At 41.2% G+C, this 18047-nt stretch overlaps 3 protein-coding genes across 4 annotated transcripts; all 3 read left to right on the forward strand.

Moving 5' to 3' along the window:
* Window positions 1-1642: 1642 nt before the first annotated feature.
* LOC115735037 (ethylene-responsive transcription factor ERF021-like) lies at window positions 1643-2539 on the forward strand. The gene has a single exon (XM_030666076.2). The coding sequence runs from the start codon at window positions 1836-1838 to the stop codon at window positions 2370-2372; it is 537 nt and encodes a 178-aa protein (XP_030521936.1). The 5' UTR covers window positions 1643-1835; the 3' UTR covers window positions 2373-2539.
* A 2021-nt stretch (window positions 2540-4560) lies between these two features.
* LOC115735020 lies at window positions 4561-7579 on the forward strand. The gene is made up of 5 exons (XM_030666064.2): window positions 4561-5117; window positions 5744-5858; window positions 5972-6053; window positions 6396-6447; window positions 7040-7579. Exons 1-5 carry the CDS (start codon window positions 4764-4766, stop codon window positions 7109-7111), a joined length of 675 nt encoding a protein of 224 aa, XP_030521924.1. The 5' UTR covers window positions 4561-4763; the 3' UTR covers window positions 7112-7579.
* An 821-nt stretch (window positions 7580-8400) lies between these two features.
* Window positions 8401-17236, forward strand: LOC115735005 (protein ABHD11). Of its 2 annotated transcripts, none has more exons than XM_030666057.2 (13): window positions 8401-8810; window positions 9446-9577; window positions 9707-9733; window positions 10624-10721; window positions 11972-12015; window positions 13151-13249; window positions 14662-14719; window positions 14809-14861; window positions 14982-15083; window positions 15406-15471; window positions 16124-16242; window positions 16581-16752; window positions 16895-17236. In XM_030666057.2, exons 2-13 carry the CDS (start codon window positions 9528-9530, stop codon window positions 16958-16960), a joined length of 954 nt encoding a protein of 317 aa, XP_030521917.1. In that variant the 5' UTR covers window positions 8401-8810; window positions 9446-9527; the 3' UTR covers window positions 16961-17236. The 2 variants fall into 2 exon arrangements, with proteins under 2 accessions (XP_030521917.1, XP_030521909.1); XM_030666049.2 differs by having other exon boundaries at window positions 8420-8810; window positions 10631-10721.
* Window positions 17237-18047: the final 811 nt, after the last annotated feature.

The raw sequence follows: 18047 nt of genomic DNA on the forward strand, positions 1-18047 counted from the left end.
ATTACATTGTTCTAATTCTTTACGAGGTCTCAAATAACTATTTGATAAAGATGTTTGTAATGCGGAAGAATTGCCAAAAAAGTCTTAAACCTATTGCAATTATGCTAATTCAGTCGTAAATTTTTTGTTATCAATTGAATTCTAAATCTTTTGTAATTGTGTTAATTCAGTCCATTCGGCTACTTTTAGCCAAAAATCGTTGACGTGTCATGGCCAGAGTTGATGTGTATAACTTTTAATAATTTTTAAAATTTTTTGAAATATTTACCTATTTATTTATTTTCCTTTTCTTTCTCTTCCCTTTTTCTCTTAACTTTCTTCCTTTGTCGTTAGGTGAGGTTGGCGAGGATGAACAGTGCCAGAGGCTGGTGAGGTTGACCTCATTGACCCTTGCCTCTAGCCAGTCGTCGGAGCTCGGTGACCAATTGGAAGAAGAAGAAAGTGAAGGAAAAAAAAAAGTAAGAAAAGAAACAAATAAAAAATACACAAAATAAATTCAAAAAACATTATTAAAATTTATCCAAATCAATTTCGGTCGTACCATGTCGATGTCGACGGGGCCATATCGGGGATTTCCGGTTAAAATTGACGGAATGGACTGAATTGACACGAATGCAAAATGTTTATGACTCAATTGCACAAAAAAAAATATTTATGATTGAATTAACACAGTTGCAATAGGTTTAAAACTTTGTTGGTAATTTCTCCCTTGCAAAGCATGTAAGAAGGAAGGTGATTAACTAGCCGTTGTAAGTCTTCAAAAAGGCACTGTCACTTCTCCACCTCTAATTTTTCCAATGAAGTTGAACTTATTTATAACCTGTTTCCTTGGAATAGGGTTTCGGTGTTCCCCGTGCGATGTAAAGACTGTAGCGCTTTCAAGAACTGCCAAGCGATTATGATGCGATACAAATTTTGCATTTCCCATTTCCGAAACTCGGGCAAGATGAACTCTAATCTTCCCGGTCTTGACACGCTTTTCCTCGCAACCTTTCCTCTTCTAAGATTTTTAAAACTCTAATGCCAGAAACAGGGGAAAGGTGGCCCGAGTATAGCCGCTCGTCTACGTACGCAAGGAATCCCTCCGTGGTTGGTGGAAGCACATTACTGGTTCCTACGTACTCTCTCGGTCAAGATTCTACGCTACGTTCTCCGACATGTCCCAAGATTCCCAAAGGAAAAAAGAAAACATCATCCTCGGCGAATCCGAAAAGCCACGACGGTGCCTCTGACGTAATCCCTGAATCATCTATCCTCGGGTTTTAGCGTGGGCCCTCACGCCCGGAAACCGCGTTTCTGCCCAGGAGAACAGAAACAGTTCGTCTCGTCTGGGATTTGCTTCTTCTTCCTTTTTGGCACTGACGTTTGGTGGACCATCTGATCGTCCATTCAAACTCTGTTCCAGGAACACGACAGTTCGAATGAGACATGATGGGTCCATCGAAATGACCTGTTAAACACGAAGTAAGAATAAACTAAGGCTCGGAGGGGACGGATTACACATCAACAATATCCGAACGTGCATGTATTTTCGCCATTTCCCATGATGATCATCATCCTCCATTGTCAGAAGCTACGAGGAAGCTCGCTCCTCCCCTGCAATGGTTCCACGTTTCAACTTATGAAACACCCACAAATCCAACCAAGTCATACAAAGTTACAGACACCCAATCAGCGTCTATATATACACATGCAGCTGGATTGCAACTCTTCGTACATTACCGTTCACACCGTTCACAACTTCCTGATTCTCATTCGTGAAAAGGTTTGAGTTTGCCAAAGTTTTCTGGTTTTTTTATTTTTGTTTCTTTTCTGTGAGTAGCAGTACCGAATTAATGGAGAACGAGAGAAACAATCGGGGAGGCACCAGGTCGTGTTACAGGGGTGTGAGGAAGAGGAAATGGGGGAAGTGGGTGTCCGAGGTCCGCGAGCCCGGGACCAAGGCGAGGATCTGGCTCGGGAGCTTTGAGACGCCCGAGATGGCCGCCGCCGCGTACGACGTGGCGGCATTGCACTTCAGGGGCCACGGCGCCCGGCTCAACTTCCCAGAGCTGATGGACAGCCTCCCTCGCCCGGCGGGCTCGAGCGCCGAGGAAGTGCGTGCGGCCGCTCACGAGGCGGCAGAGCGGCTGAGGGTGATGGCTCCTGCTGCAGCGGCGGAATCTGTGGACATTGACGGCAGCTCAGCTGGCTTTAATCCTCCTCCGGTCACCGTGAGGCTCTCGCCGACCCAGATCGAAGCGATCAACGAGTCGACCTTGGATTCGCCGAAGATGTGGATGCAAATGGGGGAGGATCTCCTGGCGCCCGAATGCTCTAACAACGATGTCGAAGAGGAGGACGACTTCGAAGATTCTCTGTGGAATCTCTAACATGCTATTGTTTTCACCACTAATAAATTTCTATCACAATTCTAGTACATACTTCGTACAGACATGAATCTAGTATACTTCTGCATGCATGCATGAGAAAAAATACTTCCAAAGCTTTACTTCCTAGTTCCTACGTACTTTGACCTAATCCTCAGGTTACCCAAAAAACAAAAGGACTTGATTAGTCTGACGGTACCGTCATATGCAAGGTCCGACGGTGCAAGTTCCACCGCATGTTCAACATCCTCAATGCATCCATCGACTTTGGCAACTAGGCCTCCATCCTCTCTACCACTGACCCTCGACTGCGCCACCGTCTCTGCCATCTCCGCGACCCCTGCGCCCCGCATCCTTCCCCCCCCATCTTTCCAAGGACCCTTTCTCTTCTCGCAAGTCAAGCTCTTGAGCACAGGCTCTCGCAACTTCCACCTCGACGTTTGCACTCTCCACGAGCCCAACCTCGTTTCCTCCAAGTGTGCACGATGTCGTCCGAATCCTCCATTACTCAGTCTCGGGTTTGAAGAAATTATTGGCTAGCCCTCCTTTTTTCCATTAGTTCTTGCTGTTCTTTTCGGAGTTCTTGTCGAAACTATTCAAGCAAGGGGAAATACATTTATTTCTTTCGTTTCCATTGATAGAAGAGAAAGAGAACAGCGGGAAATGAGCAAAGCAGCGTAAGAGAAAAAGTCAGACGTGGGACCAGCACCCAATATCTCTTTGCCGACGGGGAATCCCCCTACTATACAAAGAAGACTGGAGAAGCAAGTCGTCCGGTTTCTTTCTTTTTTCTTTTCCTAGCGTGCCCTAAAAAGAAAGTCGGTCTTCTACAGTTATGCTTTTCCCTTCTGGTTCAAGGCAGTAGCAGCAAACGTGGTGATAGATTTGGAACTCACCAGTCCCATTCATTGAAAGAAAGGTTTTACCTTATCCGAGAAGGATGATTATAGGCACGAGGTTTCCCATTGAAAGTGTCGTAGGGTGGTCCCCCAGGTTGAATCTCCAAGGCAAAAGGCTCATATATTGTCCGGAGATGGATCGGGTTGGGCCACCGAAAGTGCTTGGCGGGTCATCCCTTTCGAGTTCGAGTTGACTATGGAAATGTCGTGTTTTTCTTTTTCCCTTTAGCTGGTCTTGGGGGGGATATTCTCTTGGATGACTACCTTTTTTGTCAGCTGTACGGGCAGTCTGTGGGTTTCATTCGAGTGAAATGTATTTGCTGATTCGATGCCGGTCGGATTGGTTAATTCTGTCGTCCATGATTGTCGGTCCACAAATTATCTTCTCAGTACCGTTGCTGTATTTCTTGTGCAAGCGGCTATGGAATGAAGACTCTCTCGCCTACTGATACAGGGAATACGATTCTTAAAGCGTATATAATTCATCAAATGCCATTAGTGTACCGTATTCTAAAGAATAGTATCGAGATTTTTCGAGTTCATATCAATAACATGAAAATGCAAAGCGTGCTATAAGGTAAAGGCCATCTACTCTATTCCCGCGGTATAGCAAGGTGTTCTGATTTTTTCTTTCCCTCTCTTTGGTACAGTAAAATTCACTTGCTTGAAATGACTTATATATTATATTTATGACCTGCTTTATTTCGTAAGTTTTGCAACTCGTGCATTTCGACTCTTTATATTATGCAATATGTAATTAACCTGTTTCAATACACATGTATCGATATGTATAATCTAATATGATTTTTCCATAACTTTTCGAGACTCCAAATACATATATATCTTCGAATTTTGGAGGGAAATCCAAAAATAGAATAAATAAACAACTTATTAAGATTTCCAAATAGTTATAAATTTTAGCACAAGCATTACGATCTTACGTTTCCGAATATATTAAATCATTTTAATTTAAATATTTATATGTTTTTAAGGGTGAGATGCTACCAATTTGATACATCCATATTATTATGAAAATCAAATTCCAAATGTTATTTCTTCAGCAAACACTAGAAACGTTACTATTATGATAAGTTTTATGTTTTTCTAGATCACGGTGCTCTGTCCTCGTAACTATTTGACTAAAGACACCTTAAATTTTCCAAAAAACATTTGCAATTAAAAGTAATTATGCGTCTTTTCCTAATTTGCAAGCCTTAATCCTTAATCCTTATGAGTATGAAGAGCCCATCCCATAGTGTTCCGACGAGCGCCACGTAAAATCGATCTTTAGATTTCTGGTGGTCAGCAAGCAACTGGGCAACCCCGGTCGTCGTCGTCGTCGTCGTCTGGTCGTCACGCCCGTCACGCCATCAGAGATTCCCAGAAAAACGGAGGCTTCGCAGGGGAAAAGATTTCTACTTTTGCAGTTCTTTTTGCCTTGCTCGGACTGCGATTAACGTTCATGAGTTGAGCGGGTTCACTAGTGGAGCGAGCGATGGCTGGAGCAATGAGAACCTGCGTGATGACGGCAACAGTAACCTTGCTTGCTCCGTCGCGAGTTGCTTCAGCCACCAACCGACGAGCTCTTCCCTCGATTTCGTTCAGACCCGCGAACAGCAGGACTTCCGGAAGAGGCGTCTCCTCCTCGTCGTCGTCGCCTTCGTTCTCGGACAATCAGACCGCGGCCGTCGCTTCGCCGCCGGAACTAGAGCTGGATTCTGCTGCGGAAGTGGTCAGGAGGTTCTATGGAGGGATCAACAATCAGGACCTCTCCGCCGTGGAGGGCCTCATCGCCGACAAGTGCGTGTACGAGGACCTAATCTTTCCCCGTCCCTTCGTGGGTCGCGAGGTAAGATGGATTTTTCTGGTCTTGGCTCTGCATATCTGGGGTTACATACTGAGGGACTAATTTCCGACGAGGGAAAAAATCAAATCTTTCGTCACTGCGAATTCGAATTTATGTGCTTTTTAGTGACAATAGTGCGTCGTAGAGCACCCGACTAATCACAATCGATCACGGCTACGTAACCACGTAATGACCGAGGCAGGAGGCTCCTTAGAGTGAATTTAAGAAAGCAAGTTACTTTCTCCACGATTCGAATCCACGGCCATGCCTCCTAAGGCGCACATATTTGCGTTAGAGTGTACTGCAATGACTAACTCGGCGAAATCTGTCCAATGGCTTGCTTGATTCCACCTAAACTTGCAAGAGCCGCGAGAAATTCTTCACACATTTGCCTCACTGTTCAAATTGATAGCAATCACCTTGGATTCGAGATTGCAAGGCAGTCCTTCGCTGATTTAAATTTTCAGTTTCCAAGCATGTCAAGGATGAGGATTGAAATGTAAAGAGTGGACTTAAGAAACTGGTTTTAATGGGATATTCATTGTTTGCTGGATTTCCTAAACGTATCATCAATTTTTCGGTGAAGAATGCAGTGCGAATTCGCTCACTGAGTAACAATATTTGTGCAGGCCATCCTAGATTTCTTCAAGAAGTTTAACAATATCATAGGAACGGATCTCCGCTTTGTAATTGATGATATATCAGGGGAGGATTCTTCAGGTGTAGGCGTCACATGGCATTTAGGTACCTTGAACGATCTTTTTTGCTGTTCAATTTATAAGTTCTGTTCCTTAAGTTTTTTTTTGTTGTCTGTTGTTCGATTCTGTTTGTCAATTGACTGTAGATTTTCTCATCAGAGTGGAAGGGAAAGCCTTTTCCATTCAGCAAAGGATGCAGCTTTTACCGGCTTGAAGTCATCAACGGAAAGAGACAGATTATGTGAGTCCAGCCGGATAGAATTGTGTTCTAATCTTAGTTAACTTGTTAAATAGTGGTTCCCTATTGTTCAACGTGCTGCTCTGCATAAACCAAATAGTTTGTTATGATCACTGATTCACTCCCTTTCAGAAACTCCAAAGAAAGTTAGTTACGTTCTACTGTCTATACCACCTGGAAGTATCATCATTGCTTCCTCGATACAATACGAAACGCTATGCATGCTTCTACATAAGTGTACACAATGGGAAATTTATGGTGGCAGCTCAATTTTACTATGGATTCTAATTATCGCTTGCATTTATTCAATGTGGCGGAGAACTAACTAGTCCCTTTGTGGAACAGCTATGGAAGGGACAGTGTCGAACCTGCATTAAAACCTGGGGAGACTGCCTTGGTATATTTCTGAGCTATTTCTTGTGTTCTTGTTGCAAGAATTGACCTGACAATGATATATGCGGAAAGAGGAAATGAATATAAAAGACAAGAATGATGCATGTATGGTGACTTCTAAAACAAGCTAGGAATTTGTCAGCCCGTGGCATTTGCACAAGTTACATAATGCAAGGACCGCAAGTTAACCAGATGCTTAGGTTGTGAGGAGTTCTGTATTTTTGTGCTTTCTCATGCATATTGTTACCCTAAAACTTAAGAATGTGACGATTCTAGTATGGTTTTGAAATTAAGTTTGGAAAAACTCACGATTGAGAAGACAAGATCATGTTTAAGCATAAGAAAAGGCTTGGTTGAAAGGTCGGTTTACTTACCTTGTCCCGGATTACCGCCTCTCTTCTCCTTTATGCATGTTCCATATAGTTAAGTTCTTGAGTCTTCATTGTCTAAAAGTAAGCTGAACAATGGGGCGATAAAAGTTGAGATTCTTAAGCTTGGCATTAGCGAAAAATCACTTTTGATTGATGGAATCTAGTCGTATTACCGATGACGAGGCCTCACTGTGGTCGATTGCTGTGCTGTGTTTCCGTTCGCAGGTTGCAATTAGAGGTGTGGTATGGCTACTGCAGAGATTTCCTCGGCTGGCGGATTGGTTAAAGGGAAATTAGCGTGATACACCCCCGCTAAGAAGTGAAGTTCTCGCTCGCTTAGTGTGACCAATTTCATGAAGATGAATAGACCCGCTCTAAGAAGTGAAGTTCTCGCTTGCTCGTCTCTCTCATCATAAGGCGCTTTTCGACGCTGTCTATCTGGCAAATCCCCTCTAAGTGTAGGGAGATTTGCATCGGGAAGCATGTGTAGTGATGTTTTCTAGGGAAGACCATGAAAAGAAAGCCTCCTTTGGCTTTTCTGACCGTTTTGTACCATAACTTGTTGTGACTCGAAATTAATTCAGATGAATTCTCTCCTCGTGAAAAATATGCAGAACGAACTAGGAATGAGCATGTACAGCGCTAATGAATTCTCCAAGGTGGGGTAGCACTTATTCTTGTTCATAAGTAAGCATTGGTTGATGGATGTTTGTGGCTCGTCTTTTGGGGGGAGCATGTTCTTTAATTTGTAAGACCCATTTGTCATGTTGTCTAGTCATGTTCATGATCATGAGATGCTGCTCTTTGGTCAATTTCGTTCAGTTAAGTTCTAAGAACTTCTCTTTTTGATGCATTTGGGTATTTAAAGTTATCATTTTTGGTTTAGTTGAGTCCTTTCATCAGCCGAAGAAAGGACTTGAAGGACATTTTTTTTTTTTTTTTTGGTCAATGACTTGAAGGACATTGAAGTTACAACTTTTACGACATGACATGAAATAAAGTTGTGGGGCTTAAGTGCACGAAATTCATAAGCTTTAGATTTGCCTTGTGATTATCCCCCCCCTTCCCCCCTTTTTTTTTTCATTTTTGGAAAATCTAACTTTTTCAAAAAAATAAAATAAAAATCAAATCATTTAAAGAACATTTGGATATGCTTTATTAAAATCATCCTATGTCAATGTGATATTTAATTTATCCGTCTGTAAGGTTAGAGTCGCATACAAATTTTCAACCTCGTTTACTTCAAAAGCAAAACAAAAATTTGACCTTATTTAACATTTTCTCTAACAGGAATTCATTCAAAGGACATAAATGATAGCTAAAGGTCGACATGGACAAAGTACATGTTTTTTTTTTTTAAATATATTTGGTGCTTTACGTGAAAAATGTTTTTATGCAAGAAAATGGAAAATGAGACCGAAACATGTGGATGCGGTCCATCGACCCGAGTCATCGAAGCCATCCTTCCCCTAACAAAGGAGAAAATATTGCATACAGACTTGGATAGCAGCCAACGAGGAGCCAAGTCAGCTGCCGAGCTGCCGAGCTGGCCGTTGCTCCTAGACAGTTGGAATCAGGGTCAATTTGGTCATTTCGCCTTTCGCTGCGGTAGTTGAACCACAAACGCAGCAAACACACGACGATGTTGGGGGGACGCTTGTCCATTTCAGAGAGAGAGAGAGAGAGAGGGACGCCATTCGCAACTCCCCCGGAGCTTCGGTGTCTTCGTCTCCAATTTTCGGCTCCTGCAAGCTCTCTCTCTCCGGGCTCGGACAAAGCAGAGACCTAATTTTCTCCACCTCCGCCTTCTTGCCTCGCCGATCGATATCCTTCGCGACGATCTCTGCTTCAGCTGCTGCGATCGCGAGTTCCCAACACAATGCCCGTCCTCTCCGGTCCCAACGCGTCCGGGCGCGCGGTTCGTCTCGTGGAGGCCAGAACGAACCACTCCGACATTCGATGGAGTGGCGTTACCAGGATCTCCACTCTCTTTAAGGTATCTCTCCCTCCCCTCACTCCATCACATGAGGCATTTTGCGGTTTTTTCCAGCTGTGTGCTTACGTTTACATCGAAATGGTAGTGTAGGGAAACGCCCATGTCCTTCGTCGGTATGAGCTTTCCGTAGGTTAAAAGAGGCAGGACACACCCGTGAGACGACCGTTGGTCTTTGTCTAGCTTCCAAGTTTTTTTTTTTCATAATGGATTTGAAGCAAAACGGAGGTCTAAGTGGTCCAGCTCCAGCCTCGTGGAGAGTGCTCAAGATTTACAAAATGGGACTCGAGGTCTTACTATGCGCCCTACTACTACAGTCATCCTCCCATTAATAGGCATCTCCGGGAAAGTCGCATGTACAAATGTATACATTACGTTTCATCGATGTTGTCGGCAAATTGCCCATGCGTATTCTCTCCAGATTATTCCACCTAAAGGAATTCCTTCCTAGAATTAGAGGTTTTCCTGACAAATCTTTGGATGTGGATCATCATCCTCCCTTGTCCTAACCCATTATACTCTCTGCTATATGATGATGCTTCTTTGATTGCAGAGGAGTGTAATGACTTGTAAAAGCATAGTATTTATTGCTATTGGACCGACCCGTGTAAATGTTGGTTGATTTTTTGGTGTTGCAGGATAATAGGTTTGAGAACTGTCAGTTGGCTTCTATTTCGAGGGGGACAGCTAAATATCCCAATATTTGCATGGCTCTAGTGGATGAGAGGCTTGCTCGTAGCAGAGACGTGGCCAAGCCACCTGGAGTATTGGTAATGAACTATTATGTCAATTTTCTACTCAATGGATAAATGTCGATAGAAAGCCTAAACGAAAAAAAAAAAATACAAGATAACCAGTCTCGCCACCAGTAGTTTGACTTGTCTGATGTTTCTTTGCAGGCATATGAACTTGTGCAAGGAGCTTTGGTGAGTTAGATGAAAATTCTTGGTCTCCTTTTTTAATATGAATTCTGCCGCTTAACACAGGGGAAGGAAGGTATAATGTGGGTAAGGTGCCTGAGGGCTGCCATAAAAGTGAAAGTTTGGGGTGGTTAAGTTCTTTAAGTTTTTCTTGACCCAAAAAAAAAAAAAATTCTTTTAAATTTTTAATTTAGGAGTTAGAGTGCTCAAATCTACAAATAGTTTGCAATTGGGTAGAGAGCTTTTGTCTACTGCTCCTTTTTAATGTTTGATTTATAATTCTATTAAGATAGTACATATGAGACATCATTGTCTGTCTTTGAGTAAGTTCATCTATTTCAGAAAGATGCTATGATTTCAGGTATTGTTGTTTGTCCTGTAGTGAGTTGCATCTACTTCAGAGATTCTAAGGAATGTTTGATGTCAGATTGTCATACCCTACTGAAGACGTTTCTTCCTAAAGTTTGAGGGAAACGAAACTCAATAACCCTCATCAGTTCAGAGGAATTTGAACCTTATTATCTTATCTGCGTGTTAGTTTTCTCTCTGTTGTTAGCTATTTTCTTCCTGATGTATTAGGATCTCTAATGAGCTTTGTCCTGGTTTAAAAAAGCAGACCTGGACTGGTGATTTTCATTCAAATGGCGGTTTCTCGGACTTTGTTGTGCATGGAATTTTTTGATCTCTCAAGCTTAGAGTAGCTAAGGAGTTTAAACCAGTGCTTGATTCAGTTTCTTGGATGATACCCTTTGTTTTTTACCATAGAAAATGCTTTGAAGGCAAAGTTCTTAGAACTTTTCTTTGCTTCTTGGATCTAAACTGAAGCTTACTGAGTGGACCTTTAACAGTGATTATTTCCTTACCATACATCTTATTTTTTTCTTTTGACTTTTAAGTGTCCAGGTCAGATGGAGTTCCACTGTTGACAAGTCGCTACCGGATCCTCCGACAGCTGTCCTTCTGCATGGAATTTTAGGTTGTAGGAAGAACTGGGGTAGGTGCTATAATCTGACGTCTAGTATTTTGGGTTATCTAATTTGATTTATAAACTTCCATATTCAAATGACATATCCTTTGATGAAAAACTATATCCTGTACATCAGACATGTCAGGTCACGTAGTTTTTTTCTGACTGCTAAGTTTTTTCTGGCTTCTAACAACAATGAAAAGCATTTGGACTTAGGTGTCACAAACAGGTGTCGCACATGGACATAGAAACATTATAATGGCGAATTCGGAAAGTAAATGTACATTAATGCAGCGAACATTATCTCACTCATGTTAGATAAAGGAGTTTTGAAGATTACGGTTCACCATGCTTTTTTTTTTTTTCATCAGCAGCTATGCCCCATTTATTCCAGGAAACACAATCCAGACAGCTATGCCCTGCTTCATGTTCTGATTGTAAAACTGTGCATTAGATTTGAGCTTCCAAAGCTTCCAATCAACTGATCAATTTGAGAAAATGCTAACAGTGCAAGTGCAAGTGATACATCTTATTAAAAATTGTAATTCCGAACACTAGTTTTAATGGCAACTTTAGCATCACAACCCAATCAGTCCGCATGGGGAACCCTGGTTGGAGTGGACGATAGCATTTCTCGTCCTCCAAGTCAAGATCATCATTATTCTTTCATCATTCATTAACCTTGATTAATGTCCTAGTCTCAATTGCTGGCTCTTTGTTCGTCATTAACTCATTTTGATTCTCAAACCTTTGCACAGTATACAGTGTACAGCTTGGTGTTTGCTCCTGTGTGGGCCTGTATTTTTTACACCATTTGAACAACTGAGCTCCCCAGTCTTTTTTCTCCCTAGTACTTTCCATAATCGTGGAGAGCATTAATGAATGTAGTACAATATTACTCTTCTTTTCATTTTTCCTTCATCAAGGGGGTCCTGAAGCTACTTGCTTCTGTGATGCATTTTATTGGAAGTTCTCATCCCATAGTACCCATTCTCAATTTCTTACACTACCATCTTAAGAAGGACACCATCCTTATACAAACAATCCACAAAGGATGAAACGACATGTTAGTGAGATAGTAAATGTAATTTATTTTTGTAGTTTCTTCAGTTTGTCGACATAAAAAATGGTTGAAGGTGCAATTTGGGAAACAAGGGCGCTCAACTAATAATTTCTATCTGATGCCTTATGTTTATATTGATAGTCAGAACTTTATATTAAATGCCTTCATGTGCATATGAATAGTTGAATCAAAGTGGTTTATATTTATGTTTCAGGAAGCTTTGCTCGACGGTTAGCACAAGCATTCCCGACATGGCAGGCATGTGAATCAATTCTTTCCTTTATTATGATCAATTTCTAGAACATATTTATGCTGATGTGCAAGGCAGTTACGCAATCACAATTATAAGCTTAATGATAATGAGCTTTAAGATAATCCTTTCCGATCAGGAAAACGAATCTTATTTTATAGTCCCTCTTCTGCGATGGGAAATTTTTTTTGATATGCAGCTGCTGGAACTTCTTAGGAATTAGGACAACTAAACATGTAGTGTAGCTTTCTTTCGACCATTAAAAGTTGAAGCAATGCTTCGTTTAACAAAGGTCTACTAATATTGGTATACTAAATGAGGTGGCATCTTACGTGGACTTGCCATGTCACTGAAGATGCTCAGTAAGCAAACAAACAGAAGAAAAGGACAATTGAAAAGATTACTAATTAGTTCTCCAAGAAAACAGAAACTGAGGGACATCTTCGGCTAAGCTCAAATCTGTTCATCTCTGTTGGAGCTTATTTGCCTAATTTCCCACCTCCTATTGTGAACCCAACTTGTCATCAGACTCTCCGCCGGTGCCGTGCTTGCAATGCTAAAGGGTTATCTAAGTCTGGTTCCACCAAAATCGTGGGGTATTGAACTTATCTAAACATGGGGCTCTTCATCTTCTTCAATTGAAGGAGATGACAATCTGAAGAAGGATTCAAGAAGTTCCTCTTCAAAGAAGATGAACTGGCTCGATGAGGACTAAACACCTTCAATCTAGGTAGTTAATTTGCTTTTCGTTGATCTTTTCTCTGAAACACTAAGCAAAACATGGTTTAATAAGAAGGATTGAATGCCTGATGAGTGGAGGGTTGTGGCCACAAAGTGGCGACAGATGAGGTGCCAGATGGGGCCTTCGGAGGCAGAGCTGACAGTGTGCTGATTAATGGTGGAGATGATTGTTTGGTGGAGAGAGTGGAGGGCAATTGGGAAAGATGCTATGTCGGGTCATGGGATTGTCTGTTCACTTCTCCAACGGTTTTTTTTATTTGAATAACTATTCTTATTATTTCTTTGTTTTGCTGACTCAACATTCATAATTGACATGTCAATGGCCACATCATCTTTTGGTAAACCAGTGTTGGTGAACTTTAGTAGATGTAGCATTACTTTTAACAGTTTATGCTTGCACAGTTTCTCTTGGTTGACCTGCGATGCCATGGGGATTCTGCATCGATGAAAAAGCGAGGCCCCCATACGGTTTCCTCGACTGCCCTTGACGTGTTAAAGCTGGTGCGTATTGTATGAGCATCGGTTTTGAACTGTATGCTTGGATTGTCTCTCGTTTCGCCCTTTCTAGCATATTTGCTTACATAAATTGTGTGCTTGCACGAGTCTGCCGTCAAACTGTGCCATTACTGGTTATTCTGGTTTTTATTTGGAAACTTATTCCATCGTGTCTAGAGTTTATTAAAGTTCACTAACATATGGACTTGCAAACCTGATATGCATGGATTTTTTGAAAAACAGTTACTCTTTGGGGCACCTATTAATGAGAATGATGGATGTACCAGTAGTTTCCAGGCACCTATCAAGGGGAATAAGAATGTAACCCAAGGAATAGCCATTGATTTGTCTTAAACTTGCACCAATTGCTTACGAGCCCTTCCATGGATTTTTTCAAATGGATTTGGTACCGTGGAAAATTTTTCATTGCTAATATTCTGCTCCTCCTTTTTGCCATTTTCATTTTAGACCTTTCCCTGTTTCACCTATTTCCCAAATTCTACCTTCACTTTTCTTAGTTCTTTTCATTTTACTTCGTTGGAATTCTCTTCTTGGCAGCTTTTCTTGTTTACTGTTTTGATAATCATCCTAGCTGTATCTAATGGTGTGGCTCCCTCTTTTTGGGCCAAGTAGTATGTGCTCAGTGCTCTTAGGGAAATTTTTGTTCTTTTTTCTCGTTATACATTGCATATGTCTGTCATATGAAGATGATAGACATTGTTACTGTCAAGTTTATCTACCGAGAACCTGCATGTCTTGTATCTTCCAACAAATGCTGATTGTGTAAGGTCAAAGGAGTGGAATGAACATATCACTGTTGAATGAATGTTTCCCATTGGCTTTTTGTGTATCAAGCATCTTATTTCACATTTGTCAAATATTAGTTCCAATGCACTGCGCATTATGGTAGAAATGAGAATTCATTTTGGTACAGCATTTCAACAATATCTTACAGATATTGACGCATCATGATTTACAATCTGTAGCATGTTAATATTTTCTTTCATCACTATTCGAAGAGTATCCACTTTTAGGGGTTGTTCCTACTGGCATGACCTGAGAAAAAGACGCATGCTCAAAAGAATCAAATAGATTTTCTCCTTTCAGCAACAAAAAGGCATGAAGTTTAATAACCAAGTTTCTAAATTCCAATCCATTGATTTAATCCAACAATGAAATATGCTGTGCCATTTCCATTCTGATGTTACTTCAAACAGCATACTGCTGTAAAAAATCCATCTTACGTCCAATGTATGATTCAATTTCATATAACCAATTTAGAGTGTCTTTCTGGCTGTACCTTGAATTCCTGATGATATGAAGAGGTTATTTTGCAATTATGAGCGCATGGTTTTATCTTTACTATGCCTTCCATTTATTCTGGCATTAATCTCCTTTTCTTCTCTTGGACGAAGTAGGTCGCACAGCTTAGGCTAACGCCCCGGGTTTTAATTGGTCACAGTTTCGGAGGAAAAGGTACTCTTTTGGTTAAGCAATGACAGCTGCTATCATTCTCCCTTATTCCTGGATCTCAAAGTTTTTTATATTCTTTAACCACGATACAGTTGCTTTGAGCATGGTTGAACAAGCTGCAAAACCTCTTGCACGACCAGTCAGAGTAAGTATTCTAATGGATGTTGGCATGCATTTCAGTTTCAAGCATAATAAGTCCCTGGTAGTACCAAAATAATGAGTTCCTCTTCTATGTATACACTAAATCATCATCTTCTCCCCGTAGGTGTGGGTCCTAGATGCTACTCCAGGAAAAGTTCGGCCTGGTGGAAACAAAGAGGACCATCCTGCTGAGCTAATATCTTTCCTCAGCACACTGCCTAAGGAGGTGCGTGAGTGGTCACTATTTTGATTTCATAATAAGTCACATGTTTTGGCCCCATTTAGTGCCTTTATTAGGTCGTTGTTTGGGATTAGTCATGCATTGTCTAGTTGCCAGTTGGACATTAGCTGGTCGTCTTCTTGCTTGAAAGGGGAGATCTTGATTTTTGTTGCGTGTAACAAGTTAGTGATAGACTTTGCTGTCTACCATCCCTCATGTGGTTTGGTTTGGCTTTATCATTTGTCCAACAAATTTTGGTTCTCGGAGCCTTTATTGTTTTGCTCTCGTTTATGGCATTTATATACTAATCTTTCCATTGCCAAGGTAGGTTTCCTCAAAGCGTGATATAGTAGAAGCTCTTGTCCGAGAAGGATTTTCTATGGATGTTGCCCAGGTAATTTTGGAGATACTAAATTTTCTGGGCGTGGATGTTACAAGTTGATATCTGGACGACAAAATTAATCGTTTGCCTGACGTTGTCACTGAAGGAGAGATTAATTAACATTAGCTGAGTTGAAAATGTTCATCTTGAGCTGTTGTTGATAAATCATTCCATCTTAATTAAGGTTGTGGTCACGTCTTCGTTCTGTCCTAATCGAATGTTGAACTCCATAAAATTAACCTTTTGACATCCTTTGTCAGTGGTTTCTTCTTCTTCTTTTTTTGTTCCCCGAAGTCAGTTCCATCGGTGTGCTTTCGCACTTGTTTCTTTTGTTATTCTTGTGCTCGCCGAGATATTCACCTGAATTAGATCTATAGCAGCGGATACTTAATTTGTGTTCCATGTTGAATGTATAGTAATAATCTTTGAGCTATTTTACCCACTTCTGTGATGCATGTGCCTCTCATGTCAGTCAAATTTTCATCTTTGAGATGATCTTTAGCTGTTTCAAAAATCGTAATGTGATCAACAACGTTGGTAATTCCTCACTATAAGTCTTTCATCCACTTTATTTCTTCTTTTACTCTCTGCAAAGCTCGTCGATTTTCTTTTTTAAATTTTGTGCGACATTTGTTTGTTTTGACTAATGTTGCCTTTTGTCTAGTGGGTGGTAACCAACCTTCGACCATCGGAGTCTCCTGGTTCACCAACAAGCTTCTCCTGGGTCTTTGATCTCAAGGGAATCACTGAAATGTTTCAATCATATGAAGAAACAAATTTATGGTATCTACTACTTTCAGTTATCTAGTAGTGGTTCTGTCTATTCATTCAAGCAGGTTGCATTTCGTTAGTGGATGGTGAACTTGAATCTGTTTAACGGAACTGGTGACCTCATTCCAGTTCCCTAGTGATGATGAGATTTATTGCAGTCAATCATAGGGCGTAGTCTTTCATTTTGATTCACACAACCTTGTGGTTGACTTGTTTTAACTTTTAATGAGAAAGGAGAGAGACACCAGAAAGAGGAGTTGCGCTTGTCACCAGCCAATGTAGTCTTTAACATTGTTCGGATTTCATAACTGCTGCTGCCCTTTGCTCAGTGTCAACTTGTGCAAATGCAGGAAAATAGTAGAAGATGTTCCTGGAGGAGTGCATGTAAACTTTTTGAAGGCAGAAAGAAGCTTGCACAGATGGGCACTCGAAGACATTCAGAGGATTCGTGCTGCGGAGGAGCTGGCCGCAGATGAAGGCGGAGCAGTTGAAATGCATGTCCTCGAAGATGCCGGTCACTGGGTAAGTTTCTGTCGCTTCCTCTGATTCCGGTTGAGGACATGATGGGATCATCATATCACGGCGCTCGCTTTCCTCTCTGCTCTTCGCTTGATGCAAGGAGGTTTTTAGTGGTACCAGTAGCTGAACTTGTAGCTGTTACCAGGTACATGCAGACAACCCGGACGGCCTCTTCAAGATCCTTTCATCTTCTTTCCAGGTGGTGAAATGATGACCCGACCCAGCCCCCGTCATTTTGCGGACTGAACAATTTAGAGTTTTCTGCGACTAGTACACCACTCTGCTTAAATTTTGTCTAGACCTCGTACAAAATCTTCCCTCCGCACCATCTATTACACATCTCTGTTTTCCTACTCTCTCCAAAACATGCCATGTATCCCTGCGTTTCCAGAGGAAAAAGGCGAAAACCCACACCGTGGATGTAAAGTTCTCTATCTGACAAACAATGCTAAAGATGAGTTTCTAATGTTGATGCTCGAGATGTGATGCTCAAGTTTCTGCAGAAGGGCTGCAATGCTATGCAAGCCCCAAAAAAGGAATGCCCGGCTTATGGAATCTGTTACAAGCACTAGGGACCAGACTTTTTCTTGATCGCTTGAGTCTCCTCCTTTATATTTCGAGTTTTGTCCTCTCATCTTCAAGAAGAATACCCAAGATAGAGAACTATTTTTTTTTTAAAATGTCGCAAATGCCCTTGGAATTTTTTGAAGGAAGAAGTGGGCGCTGTGTTGTGTTTTGTGGCCAGATTATATAACCTCGGTGTTAGCTCTAGATTCTATTTATATTATTTGACGAACAAGAAATGATAAAATTGGATGAAAATTTACAAAGTTGGAAAAATTAATTAACTTGAAGCATCGATAAATGCAAATATAGCAACAATCAAACTGCAGTAATAGAATTTTCACAAAAAGAAGAAGAAGGAGGAGGAGGAGGATAATATTTGAATATTCTTATTTTGGAAATATATCAAGGAAATTCTACTATGCATCCCTGGAAAAGAAAAATTTTGTGAATATCTGTAAGAAATACGAATTGAACATTGCATATTTCCGCGAGATATTTGACAAATTCTTTTTGTGTACATTGTCATGGATGATGACGATGATATGTTTTTTTTTTTTTTTTGTAGTCTAGGATCTACCGGCCCCACCGAGCTTCGCCCGGTGTCCGGCCGAGGGCCAACTAGTGACTATATCCGGAGGGGGACCGGCCCAAGAATCCACGGTCGGGACTCCCCACTTAAATCACGGAGTGCCGTCGGGAGTTTTGAACCCTTGACCTTTCATGAGAGAAAT

The sequence above is a fragment of the Rhodamnia argentea genome, chromosome 2 (assembly GCF_020921035.1).
Source record: "Rhodamnia argentea isolate NSW1041297 chromosome 2, ASM2092103v1, whole genome shotgun sequence".
Taxonomy (NCBI): Eukaryota; Viridiplantae; Streptophyta; class Magnoliopsida; order Myrtales; family Myrtaceae; genus Rhodamnia; species Rhodamnia argentea.